The sequence below is a fragment of the Dermacentor variabilis genome, chromosome 4 (assembly GCF_050947875.1).
Source record: "Dermacentor variabilis isolate Ectoservices chromosome 4, ASM5094787v1, whole genome shotgun sequence".
Taxonomy (NCBI): domain Eukaryota; kingdom Metazoa; phylum Arthropoda; class Arachnida; order Ixodida; family Ixodidae; genus Dermacentor; species Dermacentor variabilis.
Window position 1 is genome coordinate 96,484,626 of NC_134571.1, and position 22,402 is coordinate 96,507,027.

Consider the following 22,402-nt stretch of genomic DNA (forward strand, 5'->3'; position numbering starts at 1 on the left):
TTATAACAATATCAAAAAGAACACAAAAATCTGATCGTCGCAACTGATGATTGCTATATCTGGACTGTCGTAGAATAAAGCTGCTTAACATACCTATGTAATTCTGAACCAAAATTTGCCACCTGCGCTAAAGAACAGATGTAGAAAGTAAGCTGCGAAAAATTAAAAAAAAAACATTTATTTATACCTCTAAATACCGTGTCAAGCGTTAGGCATACTGGAATGGTCAGAAAGCTGCACTTGCTTTCATGGCAGTTTCAGGTTTACAACTGCAGTGTGCATCGCGTCCAGCTGCTGCGTGAACACTGGCAGTAATCCTTCAGCGTGCATGAAATCAATGAGTGACTCGCTCAACGACAGTGCGCTTTGTGTGAGCATAGAGGTAGGGGGTCAAAGACTCACCATCACTGCCACTGCTGTCATCACCTCAATGACAACTGTGCATCCACAACAACGATCGCATTTCTTCGCAGAACGAGGCAGCACGATCTGCACTCAAAAACTCCTCCATTGAAGCACCACCCATTTCACTCTCAGTAGAAACGTGCTCCCAGTGCTCCATAATGTCAGTGGCTTCCACCTTGTTGGTTCGACAATCACGGGGGTATTGCATTTCCACGTTGGCGCACGAAGCCTGCCTTTTTCACTGATTGGCATGGCCACTGGTTGCAAGCTTCATGATGACAGCGCGCCCCATTTTTAGAGCTCATACTTCTTTTGAGTTTTGAAAAATTTTCGATTCATCTGAAGTGACGCAGCTTTGTGCTTTTTCAGGGCCATCTTCTACAAACTGGGCTGCCCGCTGCTTCGGGGCTGTTTCCACGGAGCATTTTTGCACTCGCTGAAAGACACTGAAGGAACGAGCTCCATCGGGCCGCTTCACTTTTCGCTTTTAAATTTTTTCTTTCCTTCTCTCTTATGCACACGGAGCACGATCGAGGGGGATCCGGATGCGGAGTAGCTGGCGCTATCTTGTGGCGCGCTGCAGCAATTCGTGATGCTCTTACCGACTTCCACAATCGGCGCATGGGTGGGACACGCTGTGCGGTAATGGTGGCACACACTAATTCACGAAGGCGAACTTTTAGTCCTGTCTTGGCATTGTTCATTTAAGGGAAACTTGGCAGCACAAATGTCATGTTCAGTCTGCATGGAAAGCACTGCCCAGAAAGCAAAATTTGGATCATTGTTTCCGACACACGGTCATAACATATCCATATATATGTTCTTTTTTCTCATAGCCCTAATGCACAAGCTTATACCCTTAAAGGGACAATAGAGGCAAATACTAAGTCGACGTCGACTGTTTAAATACCATTCCAGAAACCTCACAATGCTTGTTTCGGGCCAAGAAAATAGTTAGTTTACGAGAAGTTTGTATATGAAGGGTCCGAATACCGTTTTCGAAATTCAAATCTCCCGCCACACAACCAGGGGAGTGGTGACGTTGCATACGCCATCCCTGCCCTTTGCTGCCCCCGGCGAGTAAAACAGCATCTGACAGACAGCGGCACCGAGCCAAGACGGAGCGGTGGTTTCGCCGCTGCAGCCGCTTTGTGGTCAAGTGGCCTAGACCGTTTGGGCATCCCGCGACATCCCATGGAAGCTAAATTCATTGCTACTTGCAGTTTTTGAGAATTTCGCGAGCCAGCAAAACCAGTGCAGCACTAAGCGATCAAAAAAGTACTGAAACGCGGAAGCGTGGACAGCGCAGAGTCGAGTGATTACAAAACCTTTCGACCGCCCGCGTCGTTGTCAACGGTAATTTCAATGACTTCCTCTTTCTAAATATGAAATTGAACTGGACAAGTAGCATTTTATTTCATCTTATAATCTAATAGGAGGATGTTTTTTTGCAACGAGTAGTTGAGTAGTAATGACAGAATTTACCTGAGGAGTGCTTTCGTCATCGGGCAAGTGCTTGAATGTCTCGGGGGAGTCTTTACTCATGTCGTGCATTTACCTCGATTTCTCGATTATCAAGGCTCTGTTCGCTACAATATTGACGCCTTAGAGAGTCTCGAGCACTATTCTATCACTTTAGCTTGACGTAGTATTTGCCTTTAGTGTACCTTTAAGTCAACTTATTGTTGTACTGATATATTGTTCTATGCGGGATCATTGGAAGTGGACTGCACTGTAATACATCAAACAAGTAGTTAACCATGCCAGTTAACTGTCAGTTATCAATCTAAACTTCTGTAGGCTTTTCCTGTAGAAAGAGGCTCAAGGACTGAAGTCTAGGAAATTGCAGAAATAACATGAAAGCCCTGGTCCTTGTCTGAAGCAAGTCTGGTGTTCAACTTCAAATCCTTAAGGTTATACTGGATCCCGCTTATACCACAATTCTCAGCTGCAAGACAAAGGCCTCAAAGAGAATCTCACCCATCTGGCCTCAACACAAACCCATATATGTCGATGCCATAACCTCATCTCTCCACTGAATCCTCCTTTAGACTGGAAGTAATAATAAAAATAGCCAAGTTGTACTTGTGCCATCACAGCAAGCCAAATTTTTTGTTTGGAAGCAAGACACTTCCAGTAGCCAAATTTCTATTCAGTGTATCTTGAAGTTTAGCAAAGAGAAAAGGCAACCATGGTTAATTTTGCATAATGAAGAAATTCCTGTGCTGCCTGTGGCTTACCTGAAGCAGCTCCGGCGCCGACGCACACTCAGCAACCTTGTCCAAGGCCCACTGTACAACGTCATCAGCTGTTCGGCCACCATTGTACTCTTCCGCAGAGTGGCGGTACTTCTTCCCAGCCGGGAAATATTTGATTGTTGGGTAGCCCTTCACCTGTTTCAAGGAAAGGTGAGAAGTATGCTTGTATGAACACGCATACAGCATTGTGCCGTTTGTCAATTTCTGGCACAGTTGGACCTGAACATAACAAACTAAGTCTAATGCTTAGCTCACCATGGTTTATTTCTATGAGTATTGTACTGCTGTAACAAAACTGAAAATCCAAGGTCAGAGACAATAGCAGCTCCTGCAAAGCAAATACCCTGGAACCTCATAGATACGATCCTGTTACGTATGATTTACAGGTGCCAGTTTTCACTACTGATACCACAAGAAATGACCCGAAACAGTTTACTACTTTTTTGCCGGTTCATACGTTTCTGAAAAACAGGATCTTTTGGCACCAACATTCAGTACATCGTCAAACTGCGCTCATATGGTGCGTTTTCCAGCTGCTAGATCCCAAGTAAAGAAGAAAAGGCCCAAGCCACACACAATCGAGAACAGTATCTGGCTGCCACTGCACCTTCCTCGTAATACTCGCCCGCCCATCCCAGATGAAAATGCTGGCACACACTCAGTCCCCCCCCCCCCCCCTGCTCGTGTAAAAACAAACCTCCTTCCAGGATTCGTACATGCCGCATTCACAGCTATCGCAGCCAGCCCCATTGCAATAAGAATCTTCACCTATCTGTATCTTGGCACATATGGCGTAGTGCCATTGTAAGCGTAGTGCACAGCTTTCATAGGAAACAAACCAAACGCACCATACTGCGGCACGAAGTGAGCCTCGCATTTCACTCTGGCAGCATCATATTATTCTGGAATCACCCACCAGCTAGTATTTTCCTTCGGTTTCTCATCCCTGTCTTAAAGCACTACGCAATCGGAATATGACTGTTAATCTCTGGTAATTATGGCCTCACCAGCTCGATGCGCATCGGCATCTTGTGCCGCAACGATTTGTGCAAAGAGAGCATGTCACAACTCCCGCCAAAACATGCCTAGCTCGAAGAAGCTGCAAATTCTGACCGAATTCTAGGTGTACAAACATAAGTTTGCCAAATCCATAGAAACGACAATGCTATGCAACATTTTGCATTACGCAGATGACTACTACTGAGCCTGCCAGGCATTTAGTCACTTCGGATCATACATCTTCAAAGTTGGTGCACCTTCAATGTAAAATTGCGGTTCTACTGTATTTATTCCCTCAGCCGTTCGAAGTATGTAGTATTCTGGTAGCTAAGATCTAAAACACTCGGCAACGGCAACTTTAAACAGTGATTTCTGGACATGCCTGCACATTTTTGCCAATGGCACGGCTTGGTTGGCCTGCAGCCAGCAAGCCAGGCCATATGTGAAAGTTGCTTGCTTTGTTTCATGGGGCACAAATGCACTCATACAGTTCTGGCTTTCAAGGTCACCTTCACTCACAGTTTACCTATATGCCATCACATACATGCGACTATGGAGACGAATGTCTAGGAAGTAAACATCTCCAAACATAATATAGTATAGAACCTGGTAACACAATATAGTGGAACCTCGTTAGTACATGCCTGGCGAGAACTGGGCATAGTTTGTACTAATTCGTACCGTATTTACCCCAATGCAACGCGAGTTTTTTTACCAAAAATAGAAGTGAAAAGTCACCCCCCCGCGTTACATTCGAATACTGGGTATAAAAACGCTAAGAAAGGCACCAAGCACTCATTATTAAGCTCGCTTAATGTGCTGCATTTACGTGTGTGCCAACTGACCTGCTCCTTCAATGTCGCGCGTTCCAAATTCAGCGGTCAACCAATACACGAACCACGGCCAGGGCGAGTCGCAAATTCGGTGCGAACGCGAAAAAGGCAGAGCAAACGACACCAACGAGAGCGCGCCAACAACTTGTCACCTTGGAGGGACCAAATGCGCGCATGAGTGTTGGACGATTGGCGCGCAATATGGACGCACCTTTTTCTTATCACTAGGTGATTCTACTTCGAGCACCCCTTGACACGCAAAATGGACGCGCCTTTTTCGCACCACTAGGTGATTCTAGTGACATAGCGATCCATTTGGGTCACTGGCGGCACATTCTGGGCACTTGTTTCCACGATAGTACCACGTGAGCTACGCCACCGAGTCCTCAGGCAGTGCATAGCCGCATTGTCTGTTCAGCGCTTCCAACACGTTGGTCTGTTCCTACCTGCTTAATGTTCCTACATCCAAAATGGCGTGCTCTCGCACTCAGTATACCATTGCCTTCAAACGCAACGCTGTTCTACTCGGCGAAAAAGTCGGTAACTCAGCGGCTGCAAGAAGACTGGACATCAACGAATCGACGATAAGGGGGTGGAGGAAGCATCGCCAGGAGTTGTTCAATTGCAACAGTCATAGAAAAGGTTTCCGTGGCCCCAAGAAAGGCCGCTTCCCGGATTTGGAGCATCGTCTTGCGGACTTCGTTGGTGAACAACGCTCCCGACTTCTTGGTGTGAGCATTGAAATGCTTCAGTGCAAAGCACGTGAACTTGCACGAAACGTGGGCTTGGTGCCAAACCAATTCAAGGCATTGGGCAGCTGGATACAGAAGTTCATGCGAAGGGCCAGTTTTTTCCTTCGACGCACTACCTCGATTTGTCAGAATCTAGTCGAGGACTTCGAGTCGAAACTTCTCGCGTTTCAGCAGTATATCATTGATCTCCGCCGCTCTACCAACATGCCACTTGGACACATCGGGAATGCGGACCAAACCCCCGTGTACCTTGATATGCCAATGGTTAGGACAGTGCACAAGTCTGGTGAACACTCACAAGTTCGGATTAGAAGCATGGAAACAAGGATCGGATGACAGTTATACTCGCATGTTTGGCTGATGGTCGCAAGCTCCCTCCCTTCATAATTTTCGCCAGAAGACTATCCCGAAAGAAACATTTCCGAACAATGTTGTCGTACGCTGCCACGAAAAAGGCTGGATGGACTCGGAACTCGTCATAGATTGGATTTCCAGCGTTTGGGACTGAAGGCCAGGTGCATTGCTGCATCCAGAATCAATAGTGGTGCTGGATTCTTTTCGAAGTCACCTCATACGTGGCGTGAAAGAAAAGCTGCAGCGTGACTGAACACATTTGGTTGTTATACCGGGTGGAATGACGTCCATTCCTCAGCCCTTGGATGTTTGCTTGAACAAGCCGTTCAAGGATCACTTGCGGCAGCTGTATTAGAACTGGATTGAATGTGGATCTACCTCAACACCTGCAGGGAGACTGAAACGTCCGTGTGCCTCTATTGTTGCCCAGTGGGTTTCAGCTGCTTGGTACGGGGCCGTGTCATGAAACAGTCTACCACGCATTTAAGAAATGTTCTATTTCAAATGCCCTCGACGGAACTGAGGACGATCGGCTGTGGGAAACAACTTGTGACAAACAGGAGTCCAGCTGTGAGGACGACAGCGACTGCGACATCAGTGGCGAGGATGAAGATTAGGCATAGTTTGCAGGTACTTCAATAAAGCTGCTCTCGACTTTTCCTACAGTTTCTTTCCTGCGTTACATTTGTGTTCTATAGTTTCGGTTTCTCGCGTTACATTCGCGTTCTTGCGTCTTTGATCTTGCGCGTTCGCAAAGTCGACCCTCGCATTACAATTCTGTTCTTTCTTTTCCCCCGGCTTCGCCCTCGCAATATCGACCCTCGCGTTACTATCCGATAAATACGGTAATATACATTAACCAGCAACTACAGCTTCGCATCTCCTTAGTGCAGTGCCATAACTAAAGAACAGAGTAATGTGAACCTCTTTTTAAGTGTCACTTAAATGTGCACAATGAGGTACCTTCAACACAGCCACAGAGCCTATGTGGTTGTGTTCTATGCTGTGGCTGCCACCCTTCTGCACAATTACAATGCTTATGTGGAGAGCCATTACCACACCCACATCAGTTTTTGCACTTTCCAAAAAGGCGGGAAATCTTCTGCAGCACAGCTCCGTGTCAGCTTCACTGTGACTCTAGGCAGCAGTGTTAGATCTCACATGACAAGACGTGATTTTGGGTATGCACTGACCGGTAGTGATACAAGAGGCCACTTAGGCTTTAGCAAATCCAGTATCTTACTCTATGGTGATGGAATCACGTATTCATGACAACTACGAGTTTATACTAAGACAGGTGGGGCACCGGAACTTGGAAAAATAGTCGCTATGCACCACCGTTTCAGAGAGTGTCCCTTGCAGCCCTGTGGGAAGTACCACGCACAGGGGGTGCTGTCAGAGCCAGACGTCATTCACAAACGCTGAAGAGCAAGCCAGCTGCCCAGAAAACCTGGAAAAGCCAGCTGCTCATCCACAGCCCTTCCTAGAATGAATTATGGTCTCATCGCGCAGCAGTGCCACTGACTGGACAAGGCTATCCAGATAGCACAATAAAGCAGTAAAAGTAAGAACTTTACTGTGTCAAAAATTTCGTTCATGGTTTCCACGTTAAGTAGAAAATAAAATCATTAAATCATGAATTAGTAGAACAAAGTTCACTAGGCCTACATTCAACTAGGTACATATTGGCGGACAAGCAGAACGCCATATTTACAAGAGTGTAATGCAACCACGATAACATTAGGGTCAACTTTCCAGCCATGCAAAATAAAAATAAGGGTGTGAATGTAACGAGAGATGAAAAAAAATGATGTACCTTTATTGAACTACAATTTGGGAATGAGTTCTTTTCATTCATCCTAGCCGTCGGAGGGGGGTAATGGAGCTTTCCTTAGGCAGTATTCTCAGGCGATCACTTTCGGAGACAGTTCCACTTCCACAAAATTCCACAAATGTCGGGTCAAGCCCAGCCTTCCATCTCCGAAAATCATCACCTGAGAAGCATCTTTTGTGCCGTTGAGCTCGTTGGGACACTAAAGGCAAATATCAAGTCAACATGGACTGTTAAAATACCATTCCAGAAACCTCACAGCACTTCTTTCTTGCCAAGAAAAGACTTAAGAGAAAAATATGTCTGAAGGGTGCGGTTACCTTTAGCACAATTCATATTGCCCGCCCCCATGCGGAGGAGTGGTGACATTGTACACGGTATCTCCTCTCTTTACAGCTGTCTGCGAGAAAAACAGCACCTGGCAGATGGCGCTATGGTTTCTGGTGCAACACGTTAACGCAAAGCCTTGGAGAAACCGAACCATGACAGAGTTAGATTCGCCACTTCAACAGCTTTTGCTTAAGTGGCGTGGACAGTTCGGGCATCACGCAACATCGCAGAGACATGGAAAATCTCTGCTACTTGGATTTCGTGGGAGTTTCACAAGCCAGCAAAACCAGCGCAGCACTACGCGATGACGAAACTAAACGCGAAGGCATGAACGGTGCAGAGTCCAGCGAAAACGAAACTTTTCGACTGCCAGCATAGTTTTTAGTTGCAATTAGTTCTTTTTTTCTAAACATTGAATAGAACTGCACAAGTAGCATTTCCTTCTTTCTCATAACACAATACAATTATGCTTTTATTACAAGAAATTGAGTACTAGCGACAGAAGTAAAATGAGGAGTGCCTTCGTCAGCTGGCTGGTACTGGAATGTCCCTGGCGAGCCGCAAATTTTGTCCTGCATTTACCTCAATTTCTCTATTACTAAAACTTTGTTCGCGATAATATTGACGCCTTAGTCATCCTCAAGCATTAATCGATCACTTTAACTTGATTTAATCTTTGCCTTTAGTGTCTCTTTGAATGTATTGTATTGTATTAGGTTTTATGGCGCATAAGCGACTTAGGCTATCATGCGCCAAACACATGGTATAACTTATTTCAAAAATTGGGTATCCTCAGCGAGGTTCTTGTCCGGACAAGGCCTCTGAGGAGCCCAACAAACCAAATGAAGACCTCAGCCTTCTTCTCAGAACTGAGAAAATGGGTGAGGTGCATCATAAGATGCGTGAAAAAACCGGGTAGTAATTTTTAAAATGAGTAGTTCTGTGATACGTTATATTTCGTTTAGGATCGCTGCGTCTTTCAAAAAACTAAAAACAGATGAAGTTTCTACTAGTGGGTTATCTCCTAAAAGCAGACTGGGATGGAAGGGAATGTGTTCATTGTAAAATACAGTAAAATGTTTATTCCTTAGCCGTTCGAGTTGTGTGCACGAGAATAAAATGTGATTCACAGTGAGTTCATCTCCACATTTCTCTTTGAGTACTTTTTAAATTAAAATACCACACAACCATTTCATTCGGGTGCTGTACCAGGCCACTACAAGGTCCACAGAGCCTTTCCAACTGGCCTTGCTTTTAGAGAGAGCTTCCTGCTGGTACCTTCATCTACGAATTGCTGAACTCTAGCAGTTGGGCAATGGCGGAGTTTCCCAGCTCCTCGGTCGTAAAAATTGCTATTTTATCAAAGCGGGCGTAATACCGAGTATCATAACTTCATGGATGAACAATCTAAGCACGAAAGAACACAGGGTACAGCAGCACCATAACTAAGACAAGCACACAAGCACAATGAAAATGGCATCAATTTGAACAAAACATTTTTGACTTCGGTCGACTTGTCTGTGGATTCGATTGAAACAAAGGTGCAGGTTGCCACCGTAACACTAAAAACCACGGGATTCAGAATATATCTCTTACAATTATCATTTTTGCCATTATTCAAATGTAAAGTGAAGGTTCAGTAGAAGCAAAGAAAATAATGGGGGGAAGACTCATCACAATCGAGTAAATATGGCAGATAAGTAGGAGACTGGCTCATAGCAGCATTGTCCACAAATGCATAAGCCCTGCCTGACTGTCTATTATGGAACTTCATTAGATATTGCAGTGCGGTTTTGCATAAAGCAGCACTGACCTTGAAGCAGTCATGTTTTGCAACATTCAAAATTCAACGCCGCATGTACAGCAAGACTCCACATCCCTTTCTGCAGACAATCGTCGAATTACGATATTTCTTTTTAATTTCCAATTTGCCTACACAAACAGTTTATGTATACACGCAAGCATTATATTACCAACAGATGGAACACCTCTACCTAACTCGCAGGATTCTCACAGCATTCAATGTAACTGCTTTGCATGTGCTGATTAGGGAGCATATCCTAAGTCAAACAATGGATATCTTTTAGTGCAGTGGGTACTAGGCAAAATGACCCTATACAATAGGTTAGCCATTCTAGAATGGTGGCATGCTACTATTGGAAAAGAGCAAAGCAGCAGCAATACGGCACTCACGTCGTACTGGGAAGCAAGCCCCTGGTGCACAGTGGCGTCGACAGCACCCAGCTTGACCTTGCCCTTCAGCTCAGTAGCTGCCTTGGCCCAGTGGGGCGCCAGGTTCTTGCAGTGGCCGCACCAGGGGGCAAAGAACTCCACCAGCCAAATGTTATCACTCTTTAGCACCAACTTCTCGAAATTGCTGTCGTCCAGCTCAACCACGTCACCCTAGAAGAGATGACAAAATAATGTCGCTAAAAGTTAAACTGCTCCCTGCAAAGATGACCAGCTGGGATATTGGTTCGCTATTAAAAATGACATCTGAGATTCTAGTTCGGACTCCCTGCTGTGAACAGATGAGTGTGACAGTGTTGTCCCCCATCTCATTGCAGGATTTGATCGATAGCAACCGCGCTTTCATCCTCAGTGGTTGTGCAAAAAGTTTCGTATTGACCATGTAATGGCTGCACATGCAATGTCACAAACACAGCAGAAGCTGTTGAGAAGGAAAAAGGCCGGCTACATCGCAATGGACGGATAATGTGTTGGCAACCAGCAGAATGGCGAAAGAATAATCGGGAAGTGCGGACGACAGTGAAATGTGTCTCGAATGAAGACACGGGCCATAACCACACTGCAAAGGATGAAGTCTCAAGGCATTTTGCACTGCGAGCGTTGGTCAGGCGTGAGAATACAATTACAGCTCCTGCACTGCTTTTGTGCCGAATGGAAATGGGGTTTGCCAACTCATTCAGCAAATGAATGCATGTTGATGTAGTAAGCATTCTTTTGTTTTATTGATATCCACGATAATTCCAACATTATGTTAATTCAGACATTTTTTGCTTCCCGTGAAACCCTAATTAACGTGGTTTTACTGTCCCTACAATTTTATGTGACACATTTGACCAGAGCTGAACAGTGCTGTCAGAGCCAGAATTCATTCCTTAGGGTTGAAAGGGAGCCTACCACCCCACAAGAACCTGGGAGCAAGTGGACCGCCCATGCACAGCCCTTCCTAGAATGGATTAAGGGTCTCATCACACAACTTTACTGGACTGCAGACCTGGTATCGCTTCTTGATATACAGTGCTGTCCACTTATAACAATACCAAAAAGAACACAAAAATCTGATCGTCACAACTGATGATTGTTATATCTGGACTGTCGTAGAATAAAGCTGCTTAACATACCTATGTAATTCTGAACCAAAATTTGCCACCTGCGCTAAAGAACAGATGTAGAAAGTAAGCTGCGAAAAATAAAAAAACACATTTATTTATACCTCTAAATACCGTGTCAAGCGTTAGGCATAATGAAATGGTCAGAAAGTTGCACTTGCTTTCATGGCAATTTCAGGTTTACAACTGCAGTGTGCATCGCGTCCAGCTGCTGCATGAACACTGGCAGTAATTTTTCAGCGTGCATGAAATCAATGAGTGACTCGCTCAACGACAGTGCGCTTTGCATGAGCATAGAGGTAGGGGTCAAAGACTCATCATCACTGCCACTGCTGTCATCACCTCCATGACAGCTGTGCATCAACAACAATGGCATTTATTCGCAGAACGAGGCAGCACGATCTGCACTCAAAAACTCCTCCATTGAAGCACCATCCGTTTCACTGTCAGTAGAAACGTGCTCCCAGAGCTCCATAATGTCAGTGGCTTCCACAGTGTTGGTTCCACAACCACGGGGGTTTTGCCGTTTCACCTTGGCGCACGAAGCCTGCCCTTTTCATTGATTGGCATGGCCACTGGTTCCAACCTTCATGATAACAGAGCGCTCCATTTGTAGAGGTCATACTTGTTTGTGTTTTGAAAATTTTCAGCTTCATCAAGTGACGCAGCTTTGTGCTTTGTCAGGGCCATCTTCTACAAACTGGGATGCCCGCTGCTTTGGGGCTGCTTCCACGGAGCATTTTCGCACTCTCTGAAAGACACTGAAGGAACGAGCTCCATCGGGCCGCTTCACTTTTCACTTTTAAAATTTTTCTTTCCTTCTCTCTTATGCACACGGAGCACGATCGTGGGTGATCCGGATGTGGAGCAGTTGGCGCCATCTTGTGGCGCGCTGCAGCAATTCGTGATGCTCTTACCGACTCTCACAATCGGTGCATGGGTGGGACACGCTGTGCGGTAATGGTGGCACACACTAATTCACGAAGGCGAACTTTTCGTCCTGTCTTGGCATTGTTCATTTAAGGGAAACATGGCAACACAAATGTCAAGCTCAGTCTGCTTGGAAAACACGGCCCAGAAAGCAAAATTTGGATCATTGTATCCAACACACGGTCATAACATATCCTTATATATGTTTTTTTTCTCAGAGCCCTAATGCACAATCTCATACCCTTAAAGGGACAATAGAGGCAAGTACTAAGTCGACGTGGACTGTTTAAATACCATTACAGAAACCTCGCAATGCTTGTTTCGGGCCAAGAAAATAGTTAGTTTATAGTTTACGAGAAATTGTTATCTGAAGGGTCCGAATACCTTTTTCGAAATTCAAATCTCCCGACACCCAACCGGGGGAGTGGTGACGTTGCATACGCTATCACCGCCCTCTGCTGCCGGCGGCGAGTAAAACAGCACCTGACAGACAGCGGCACCGAGCCAAGATGGAGCGGTGCTGCTCCGTCTTGGCTCGGAAAGAAAAATTTTAAAAGTGAAAAGTGAAGCGGCCCGATGGAGCTCGTTCCTTCAGTGCCTATCAGAGAGTGCGAAAATGCTCCGTGGAAGCAGTCCCAAAGCAGCGGGCATCCCAGTTTGTAGAAGATGGCCCTGACAAAGCACAAAGCTGCGTCACTTGATGAAGCTGAAAATTTTCAAAACACAAACAAGTATGACCTCTACAAATGGAGCGCTCTGTTATCATGAAGGTTGGAACCAGTGGCCATGCCAATCAATGAAAAAGGCAGGCTTCGTGCGCCAAGGTGATTCCGCTACAGCTGCTTTGTGGTCAAGTGGCCTAGACCGTTTGGGCATCCCGCGACATCCCATGGAAGCTGAATTCATTGCTACTTGCAGTTTTTGAGAATTTCGCGAGCCAGGAGATCCAGTACAGCACTAAGCGATCAGAAAAGTACTGAAACGCGAAAGCGTGGGCAGCGCAGAATCGAGTGATAACAAAACCTTTCGAGCGGCCGCACCGTTGTCAACGGTAATTTGAATGACTTCCTTCTTCTAAATATGAAATTGAACTGGAAAAGTAGCATTTTATTTCATCTTATAATCTAATACGAGGATGTTTTTTTTGCAAAGAGTAGTTGAGTACTAATGGCAGAATTTAACTGAGGAGTGCTTTAGTCATCGGGCAAATACTTCAATGTCTCGGGGGAGTCTTTACTCATGTCCTGCACTTACCTCGATTTCTCGATTATCAAGGCTCTGTTCGCTACAATATTGACGCCTTAGAGAGTTTCGAGCACTATTCTATCACTTTAGCTGGACGTAGTATTTGCCTTTAGTGTGCCTTTAGGTCAACTTATTGTTGTACTGATATATTGTTCTATGCGGGATCATTGGAAGTGGACTGCACTGTAATACATCGAACAAGTAGTTAACCATGCCAGTTAACTGTCGGTTATCAACCTCAACTTCTGTAGGCTTTTCCTGTAGAAAGAGGCTCAAGGACTGAAGTCTAGGACATTGCAGAAATAACATGAAAGCCCTGGCCCTTGTCTGAAGCAAGTCTGGTGTTCAACTTCAAATCCTTAAGGTTATACTGGATCCCGCTTATACCACAATTCTCAGCTGCAAGACAAAGGCCTCAAAGAGAATCTCACCCATCTTGCCTCAACACAAACCCATATATGTGAATACCACAACCTCATCACTCCATTAAATCCTCCTTTAGACTGGAAGTTATAATAATTAGAGCCAAGTTGTACTTGTGCCATCATAGCAAGCCAAATTTTTTTGTTTGGAAGCAAGACACTTCCAGTAGCCAAATTTCCATTCAGTTTTTTTTGAAGTTCAGCAAAAAGAAAAGGCAAGCATGGTTAATTTTGCATAATGAAGAAATTCCTGTGCAGCCTGTGGCTTACCTGAAGCAGCTCCGGCGCCGGCGCGCTCTCAGCAGCCTTTTCCAAGGCCCACTGGACAATGTCATCAGCTGTCCGGCCACCATTGTACTCTTTCGCAGAGTGGCGGTCCTTCTTCCCGGCCGGGAAATACTTGATTGTTGGGTAGCCCTTCACCTGGTTCACGGAAAGGTGAGAAGTATGCATGTATGAACACTAATTCAGCATTGTGCCCTTTGTCAATTTCTGGCACAGTTGAATCTCAACATAACAAACTAAGTCTAAGACTTAGCTCACCATGGTTTATTTCTATGAGGATTGTACTGCTGTAAGAAAACTGAAAATCCAAGGTCAAAGACAATAACAGTTCCTGCAAAACAAGTACCCTGGAACCTCATAATTAAGATCATGTTACGTATGATTTACAGGTGCCAGTTTTCACTACTGATACCACAAGAAATGACCCAAAACAGTTCACTTCTTTTTTGCCGGTTCATACGTTTTTGAAGAACAGGATCTTTTGGCACCAACATTCAGTACATCGTCAAACTGCGCTCATATGGTGCGTTTTCCAGCTGCTAGATCCCAAGTAAAGAAGAAAAGGCCCAACCCACACACAATCGAGAACAGTATCTGGCTGCCACGGCATTTTCCCCGTAATACTCGCCCGCCCATCCCAGATGACAATGCTGGCACACACTCAGACCCCCCCCCCCTTCCACCCCACTCGTGTAAAAGCAAACTTCCTTCCAGGATTCGTACATGCCGCATTCACAGCTACCGCAGCCAGCCCTATTGCAATAAGAATCTTCACCTATCTGTATCTTGGCATATATGGCGTAGTGCCATTGTAAGCGTAGTGCACAGCTTTCATAGGCAACAAGCCAAACGCACCATACTGCAGCACGAAGTGAGCCTCACATTTCGCTATTTCACTCTGGAGGCATCGTATAGGCATTATAATCTGGCATCACCCACCAGCTCGATTTTGTTTCGGTCTCTTATCCCTGTCTAAAAGCACTACGCACTAGGAAAACGACAATGATGATCTCCGGTAATTATGGCCTCACCAGCTCGATGCGCATCGGCATCTTGTGCCGCAACGATTTGTGCAAAGAGAGCATGTCACAACTTCCCGCCAAAAATGCCTAGCTCGAAGAAGCTGCAAATTCAGACCGAATTTGAGGAGTACAAACTTAAGCTTGCCAAATCCATAAAAACGACAATGGTATGCAACACTTTGCATTACGCAGATGACTACTACTGAGCCTGTCAGGCATTTAGTCACTTCGGATCATACATCCTCAAAGTAGGTGCACTTTCAATGTACAATCGTCGAGTTAGCATATTTCTGTTTATTTCCAATTTGCTTACACCAACTGTTTATGTATACACGCAAGCATTATGTTAACAACAGATGACACACCTGTACCTAGCTCGCAGGGTTCTCACAGCATTCAATGGAACTGCTTTGCATGTGCTCATTAGGGAGCATATCTTAAGTCAAACAATGGATATCTGTTACTGCAGTGGGTACTAGGCAAAACGACCCTATACAACAGATTAGCCATTCTAGAACGGTAGCATGGTACTGCTAGAAAACAGCAAAGCAGCAGCAATACGGCACTCACGTCGTACTGGGCAGCAAGCCCCTGGTGCACAGTGGCGTCGACAGCACCCAGCTTGACCTTGCCCTTCAGCTCAGTGGCTGCCTTTGCCCAATGAGGCGCCAGGTCCTTGCAGCGGCCGCACCAGGGGTCAAAGAACTCTACCAGCCAAAGGTCATCACTCTTCAGCACCAACTCCTCGAAATTGCTGTCGTCCAGCTCAACCACGTCACCCTAGAAGAGATGACAAAATGATGTCGCTATAAGCTGAACTGCTCACTGCAAGTGTGACCAGCATGGATATTTGCTCGCTATTAACGTGGTTCCACTGTCCCTGCAATTTTATGTGCCACATGTAACCAGAGCTGAACCGTGCTGTCAGAGCCAGAATTCATTCCTTAGGGCTGAAAGGGAGCCTCCACCCCAGAAAACTTCGAAGCAAGAGGGAAACCCATGCACAGCCCTTCCTAGAATGGATTAAGGGTCTCATCACACAGCTTTACTGGACAGCAGACCCAGTATGGCTACTTGGTGTACCACGGCTGCTTGCGGTGTGCTCTTAACCAATTTCAATTCTTTGTTAGAGAACACTTTTCATTTAACAGAGAACGTCAGCAATCCAGTAATATCCCACAGAAGTTCTAAGTAATGAATGGCGAATATAGTTCCAGGAACAAAGGCCAGGAGGAACAAACCTTTCCGCTTGAGCCACTGCCTCCAGAGGTGGGCTTGCCAAGCCTCTGGTCAACAACTTTGCGAGCTTCCTGGAAGGCAGCAGATGCAACACCTTCGGCAGTGCGCGGCCCGCTGTAGTTCGTCGGGCTGTGCTTGTTGGCACCAAATATTTTGACCGTAGGGTAGGTCATGACACCATACTGGTCTCCGAGAGACTCCTCCTTGTCAGCGTCCACAGCACCGACCTTGACTAGACCCTGGGTGAATACGGTCAACAGCAAACGAAAATGCTAGCAAAAGCCGGCACCAAGCAAACGACTCTCCCATTTCCACAGCCTGAACTTAAGGTGCAGTGTTGCAGAAGTCTACCACGACAGTTGAACTCTTGCAAACCAAAATAAGCTACTTGCCTACAATAGTTTCTAAGCCCATTAAAAGAGCCAAATTTGTACCTTGCCTAAACATCATCAAGAAACTGACGCATGCTCTATGCAGGCTCATGCTCAATTTATGAATTGCCTCTACAGGCTGTGCAACCAGACAAGAAAGAGTATTGCCTTTTTATTTTTTTAATGAACTTCACTTTCCAAGAATTTCTAGAAATATATGCGTGATCTTCTCCATACAGCATAACAAAAATGTACTTTTTGCTTCAACATTTGCAAGCTTGAAAATAATGTTTCTTTAAGTCATTCATTGAAGATTACCTTAAAGAAACATAAAGAGGCACTGCCTTAACAAGGACTCATCAGTGCTAGGTAATGGCTGCCTTGCTAGAGTACTATGCAATCTAAATTATTACTAGAGAAGGTGAAGACAGGCAGCGACAGGCTTGCTTAAATTTTTTTCAACTGAAATATGAAATTGGAAAGAGCCCCATCTACAACAACAAGGCTTGCTCAATTTCTCCGAACGAACGAACAGCACCAAGGTTCGATAAGTCATAGATAGCTGACATCTTCATAAATTTGCGGTTTTGAGCCACCAAGCCCGAGTCTAGTTTTTCCCACACATTGGAAGTAGCACAAACTTTGGAAGAAAAAGGGAAAAGAGGACAGAGTGCTACTTATTTGTTATTATTATCCTTCCTTGTATTTTGACATGAATGTCCAAGGATAATGTTACAAGCTATAGCTAAAAACTACAATTTTAGCAACAAATGTAAATTTCGAAGTGCACTGAATATACAGGAAAACAGAACAGAAGTCCTCAAATTGTCCAGCTTACCAGCCAATTACATTAGGGTCATATTTTTAAAATGAGATTAATACTATATCGGAAAATAATCATTCCATTCCTGCAGCACTACAGTGATGAAGCATGCCACACTTCACAATGTTTTCCACTGCAACGACTGGAGCTTTTAATAGAGATCCCATGCAGCGGGTGAGTAGCAACCTCTGAAGTTCTCTAGAAGCCATATTCTTCAAGTACAGAGGCAGAAGTGCACTTCAGTAGCGCTGTCAGAGCCAGAATTCATTCTTTAGGGCTGAAAAGAGAGCCTGTTGCCTCAGAGGACCTGGAAGCGGTCGGCCGCCCAGACACAGCCCTTCCTAGAATGGATTAAAGGTCTCATCACCCAGCTTTACTGCTCTGCCCTGCAAGTCTATGTATAGGAACCATAACAATGCCTCCCCAGTTGGACTGCTACGTTGCGAACGTATGCGACCCACTATATTATCAAAGTGTCTGAAGTCGCACACATGTTCTAAAACAAAGAGATGTGATGAAACTTCCCAAGTCACTTTATCAGCACTGCTTCACAATTACTCGGGCTGGCCAGTGAACAACAAAGATGGCAGTTCGTTGGAATGATTAACTAATACCCCTGTCACACAGGCAAACTAAAGTTCAATTTGAGCAAGTGCACTTCAACGCGCCGAGTGTCATTTTGGCGGCCCGCTGCTGCACGAGAAAAAAAAAAGTGTTCTTGGCAATGGCAATTGGTGTGGCCGTAAACAGGCCAGTGAACAATGGTAGCTTTTGTTGTTTTTGTTTTTCTTTGCAGTGTGGCACATTTTATTAGCTTGTAAAGTCTTGTAAATTACTTCTGACTCTGCTTTTCATATTACTTGGCTTACTTTTTTTACACTGCTAACGAGGCTGCGCACTTCGCCATCGTGAAGTGTGTTCGCCGAACACACTCGCCGAAAAGTATGCTCTGCAGTGAGTGTCACTATGAGCTCCCGTGTGGCAGCCTGTGAATGACACTAGCGGCGAAATGCAATCGCTCAAAGTGCACTTAGCCCGTGTGACAGGGGTATAACGCTTCGACAACCAGAAACAAAAAATTAACAAGGGACATCCCCATATTGCGTGTACCTTAAGTACAGAGGCCGCCTTAGCATATTCAGAAGCAAAAGCCTGGCTGTAGCCACACCTGAAACAGGAAGAGATAGTGTAGTTAATTAACAAAGCTCACTTCAAATTACACAGCTGATTAATGTGAAGTTATTATTGCAAAACTACTAGCACTTCTGTCAGCATTTATTATGCAAAACTTAGCAGACAACAGATGTAGATTAGTGCCAAGAACATATTGCATATGCTACTCGTTCCCTATATATATCTCTTATCTATATATAAGGAACAAAAGAGTTTTGCCTGCGGAACACAAAGGCCAACTGCGACGATCTGTCACTGTGTATGTATGTATGTACGTATGTATGTATGTATGTATGTATGTATGTATGTATGTATGTATGTATGTATGTATGTATGTATGTATGTATGTATGTATGTATGTATGTATGTATGTATGTATGTATGTATGTATGTATTTATGTATGTATGTATGTATGTATGTAATAATATATATATATATATATATATATATATATATGCTGTTGAAGCAGTCTCGGAAAAACTGCAGGACTGGCAATCATCTCACCACCATTACACCAAGTATTTTTAGACTATGAGAATTTTTAAATTGCCTGTCGCAGATAATCATCACCATATTTATTTTACAGCTGTATTATTTACAGCACAAGTAGGCAGAGATTGCATGCACCCTAGATCAAAATGCATAATTGACTAATTATCCACTTATTACTAATAAAGTTTTTACCTAATTCTTTCACAGCTAATTGTACCCAGTGAGACATTATGAATTTTATGGGTCTTTATGCCATAAAAACAGCTGCACTAGTCCATGCTAGACTGGGCACCCCATATTTTCCATACAGTATCAAAAGAGGGATGTCGTATGCTATTTTGAAATGATATGCTCACTACAAGTAAATGTCAAGGCTATATAAACTGCTAACACAAACAGATGGTAAAGCTATGGCACACAGACAAGCCTCAGCTATTGCTCAGAAGCTCAACCTTGAATTGGCCAACGTCTTAATATATTCACTACATAATTCTCCTGAGAAAGGCTAAGGAGGTACAAAAGGCCAATACGTTAAGATGTGCAGGATTGACAGCTTACACTTCAGACAATAAATGGGGCACCTTTCACAGCAGTAAATGTCTCACAAAAGCTAAAAAGAAAAGTGAAAATCTAGTAGTGACGCGACATTGACATTCTTGCCTCTTCAGCTCGCTATGATACCAGAAAATGCAACAAAGATTAAACAGGGACTCGTTTAGCAATTACACATATGTTGAGAATAAGTTTAATGCTAGTAGCCTTTGTAGACTTTTCTCACAGAAAAGAAGTCAGAAGCTGCAAAATAACTTAAACGTAGGTTGCTGAACAAGCATACTATTGCTGCCATAGCCAGATCACAAGACTGAAAAGGCAAGTTGGGGCCCCTGCTGCCATATTCTGGGATAAATAAGCTTGGAATTTTAAACATAAGCCAAACAGCCCTCCTAACTTTTTCTTGTTGATTTTGTGAATTTTCACTGGGCATATTGAAGCATTTATGAACAGCTAACAACTACGACTATTGATGCCTGCAAGGAAAAAAAACTACTTTTCCTGCACAATGACATAGTTCCTATAGACATATTTTAGACGTATGGCTTATACAGCTTTAGTGACCTCTACAGGGAAACTAAAACTTGACCGAAATTACGAGCTGAGAAAAAACACCTGTAGCACAAGTTCCTTGTGCACAGATTATCTGGTCAACCTATAAGCGATTACGAGTTTTTCATGTGAAGTCTTTGGAAAATGGCAGCAGCCTGCTGCATTGGCGATAGTTACAGGGAGAGAAAATTGACTCCGGCCGAGCCTTTTTTTTTACTGCTATGCAGATAACCTGAACTCATGTAGAGGACTGCCACAGTTACCTTAGAAGCTTCATTTACACAGAGCCCTAAAATATTGTCTGCGCATCAAGCATGGTCATTGACAATTACATTGCAGACATTACAGTTTCAGAGAGTCCCCTAATCAGGCCCCTTTGCACGTTTTTGTTATGGACTCGAAGTTGTAAGCCGCCATCTGGGGAGCATTCTATAAAAATAATTTTTGATGTCAGTTAATTATCAAAGGAGATAGAAAAAAATTTAACTGTCCTGTTACCATGCCAACAGGAGCACAGCGTCACTGCCAATGGAGACACCTTCTTTGCCTTGACTAGCTGCCACAAGCGGTGCTCCTCCCCTGCCTTCTCCCATACCTGGGCTGAGGGACTAAGTGATGTTTACAAGAAAAGCCCACCTCCATTTTCTTTCTCCCTTTTTTGCCGCATAGTGTTCTTCCTGAGGCGGCAGTGAGTGTTCCCCATTGGTCGTTTAACAGAAGTCATCACGTGCCATGGTCAGTGACGCTGCAAGCAGTCCAGTGCATCTTAAATAAAGGCATTTGTGTGCATCTCTCTCACTAGAAGCAGGGCTCCCTCGAGAGGTGGGTGCGTGCCTTTTGTTTGTATTTTCAACCATTTTAGCACCACGTACTTTGCAAACATTATCACCACCGAGTTATCAATGTGCCGCAATTGTTTCTTCGTAATGCCCAAGTCTTGTGGGGTGTCCTTTAAATGGGTACTAAAGAAAAACTACATCAATTTAGGCTGAAAAAGCATTCTTTTGAAACTTTATTTTAATTGATATTGTAGTGTAAGTTGACCGTTGGAAGTGAAAATGGAGACCAAAGTACCATTTCTAAAATTTTACACTGAAAACCCTGCACTGGTACATTTCATTATTTAGGCCATTACGGCGCAGTAGAAGTTCTTGAAACTTGCTAGGTTCAGTCGATGGTTCTTTTAGCATACAATTTCATCCATCTCTACCGATAACTAGACCTGAGCAGACGCTGCCAAAATCCATTACGTCAGGCGTGGCTGGTGCGGGAACTAAAAGGCAGCCACCACCACAAGTCTCATTTTCGCATCTTTTCTGGTTCACCATGCCACCTCTGGCTACCGTAACAGTGGCTTTCACGGTAATGTAGACACATACTGTCCTAATACAGTTCAACTTATTTTTCTTTTTATAGTCTCCTTTCATCCAGCTGATCGGTACAGCTAAGACACCAGAGTAATATCTCACCAGGGTGCATAAAACTCCACAACCCAGACTTCGTCACTGTCAATGACCCTGTTCTTGAAGTTTGCTGAGGAAAGATCCACAACCTCCGTGTGGGGCCCATAGAAACCCACAGCCACAGAGCAGAGGACTGGCAATATGGCAAGAACCGCTAGAATACACGAAAAAAAATATATAATGAAGACACATGCACAACCCAATCACTAGTGGTACAGCATCCACAATTACTTAGTTTAGCGCAAAGCAATGGACACGAGAAAGACGACCAGGACAAGGCGCTACTCTCAATTGACATTTTATGAGTCACTGCTTTATAGCAAGCAGAATCCAGAAGAACATGCGGTACAGAATGTTTAACGAACATCCTGTGAATGAATAGTCATTTGTCAATCAATCGCTCCCACTACGAGTTGACAATACGCTTGAAACCTTTCGTGCCCGGTATCGTTCTGTTGGGACTTCAAAAGTGGAGTTGGGAATTATTAAATACTTATTCAAAAATGGGGTCACGCGTATGGTGGCTGATTATCGCAGTTAAGCCGGCCTTTAACCAGAAATGCGTTGCTAGAACTGCAATATTAGAGAGTGAAAGCTATTATATCTGCTGCACCAGAATTGTAGCACAGAGAGTACATGACTGTGCTTATGGGGTAGATCCTGTTTTCCCCGCAATAATGCGGTAGGCTAACCACGGACATATTTGGCTGCCTC

General features: G+C 44.4%; 1 protein-coding gene across 2 annotated transcripts in view; it reads right to left on the bottom strand.

The window, feature by feature from the left end:
- Positions 1–22,402, bottom strand: part of LOC142579545 (protein disulfide-isomerase A6 homolog) — a 47,920-nt gene that overhangs the window by 22,593 nt on the left and 2,925 nt on the right. Inside the window, exons 2-8 of one of the 2 annotated variants that reach the window (XM_075689877.1) lie at positions 21,695–21,842; positions 18,566–18,623; positions 16,264–16,500; positions 15,593–15,802; positions 13,986–14,138; positions 9,956–10,165; positions 2,646–2,798 (exon numbers count right to left, since the gene is read on the bottom strand). In XM_075689877.1, coding sequence (XP_075545992.1) covers positions 2,646–2,798; positions 9,956–10,165; positions 13,986–14,138; positions 15,593–15,802; positions 16,264–16,500; positions 18,566–18,623; positions 21,695–21,842 — 1,169 coding nt within the window. The remainder of the gene's footprint in view (positions 1–2,645; positions 2,799–9,955; positions 10,166–13,985; positions 14,139–15,592; positions 15,803–16,263; positions 16,501–18,565; positions 18,624–21,694; positions 21,843–22,402) is intronic. The other variant, XM_075689878.1, reaches the window with a different exon arrangement.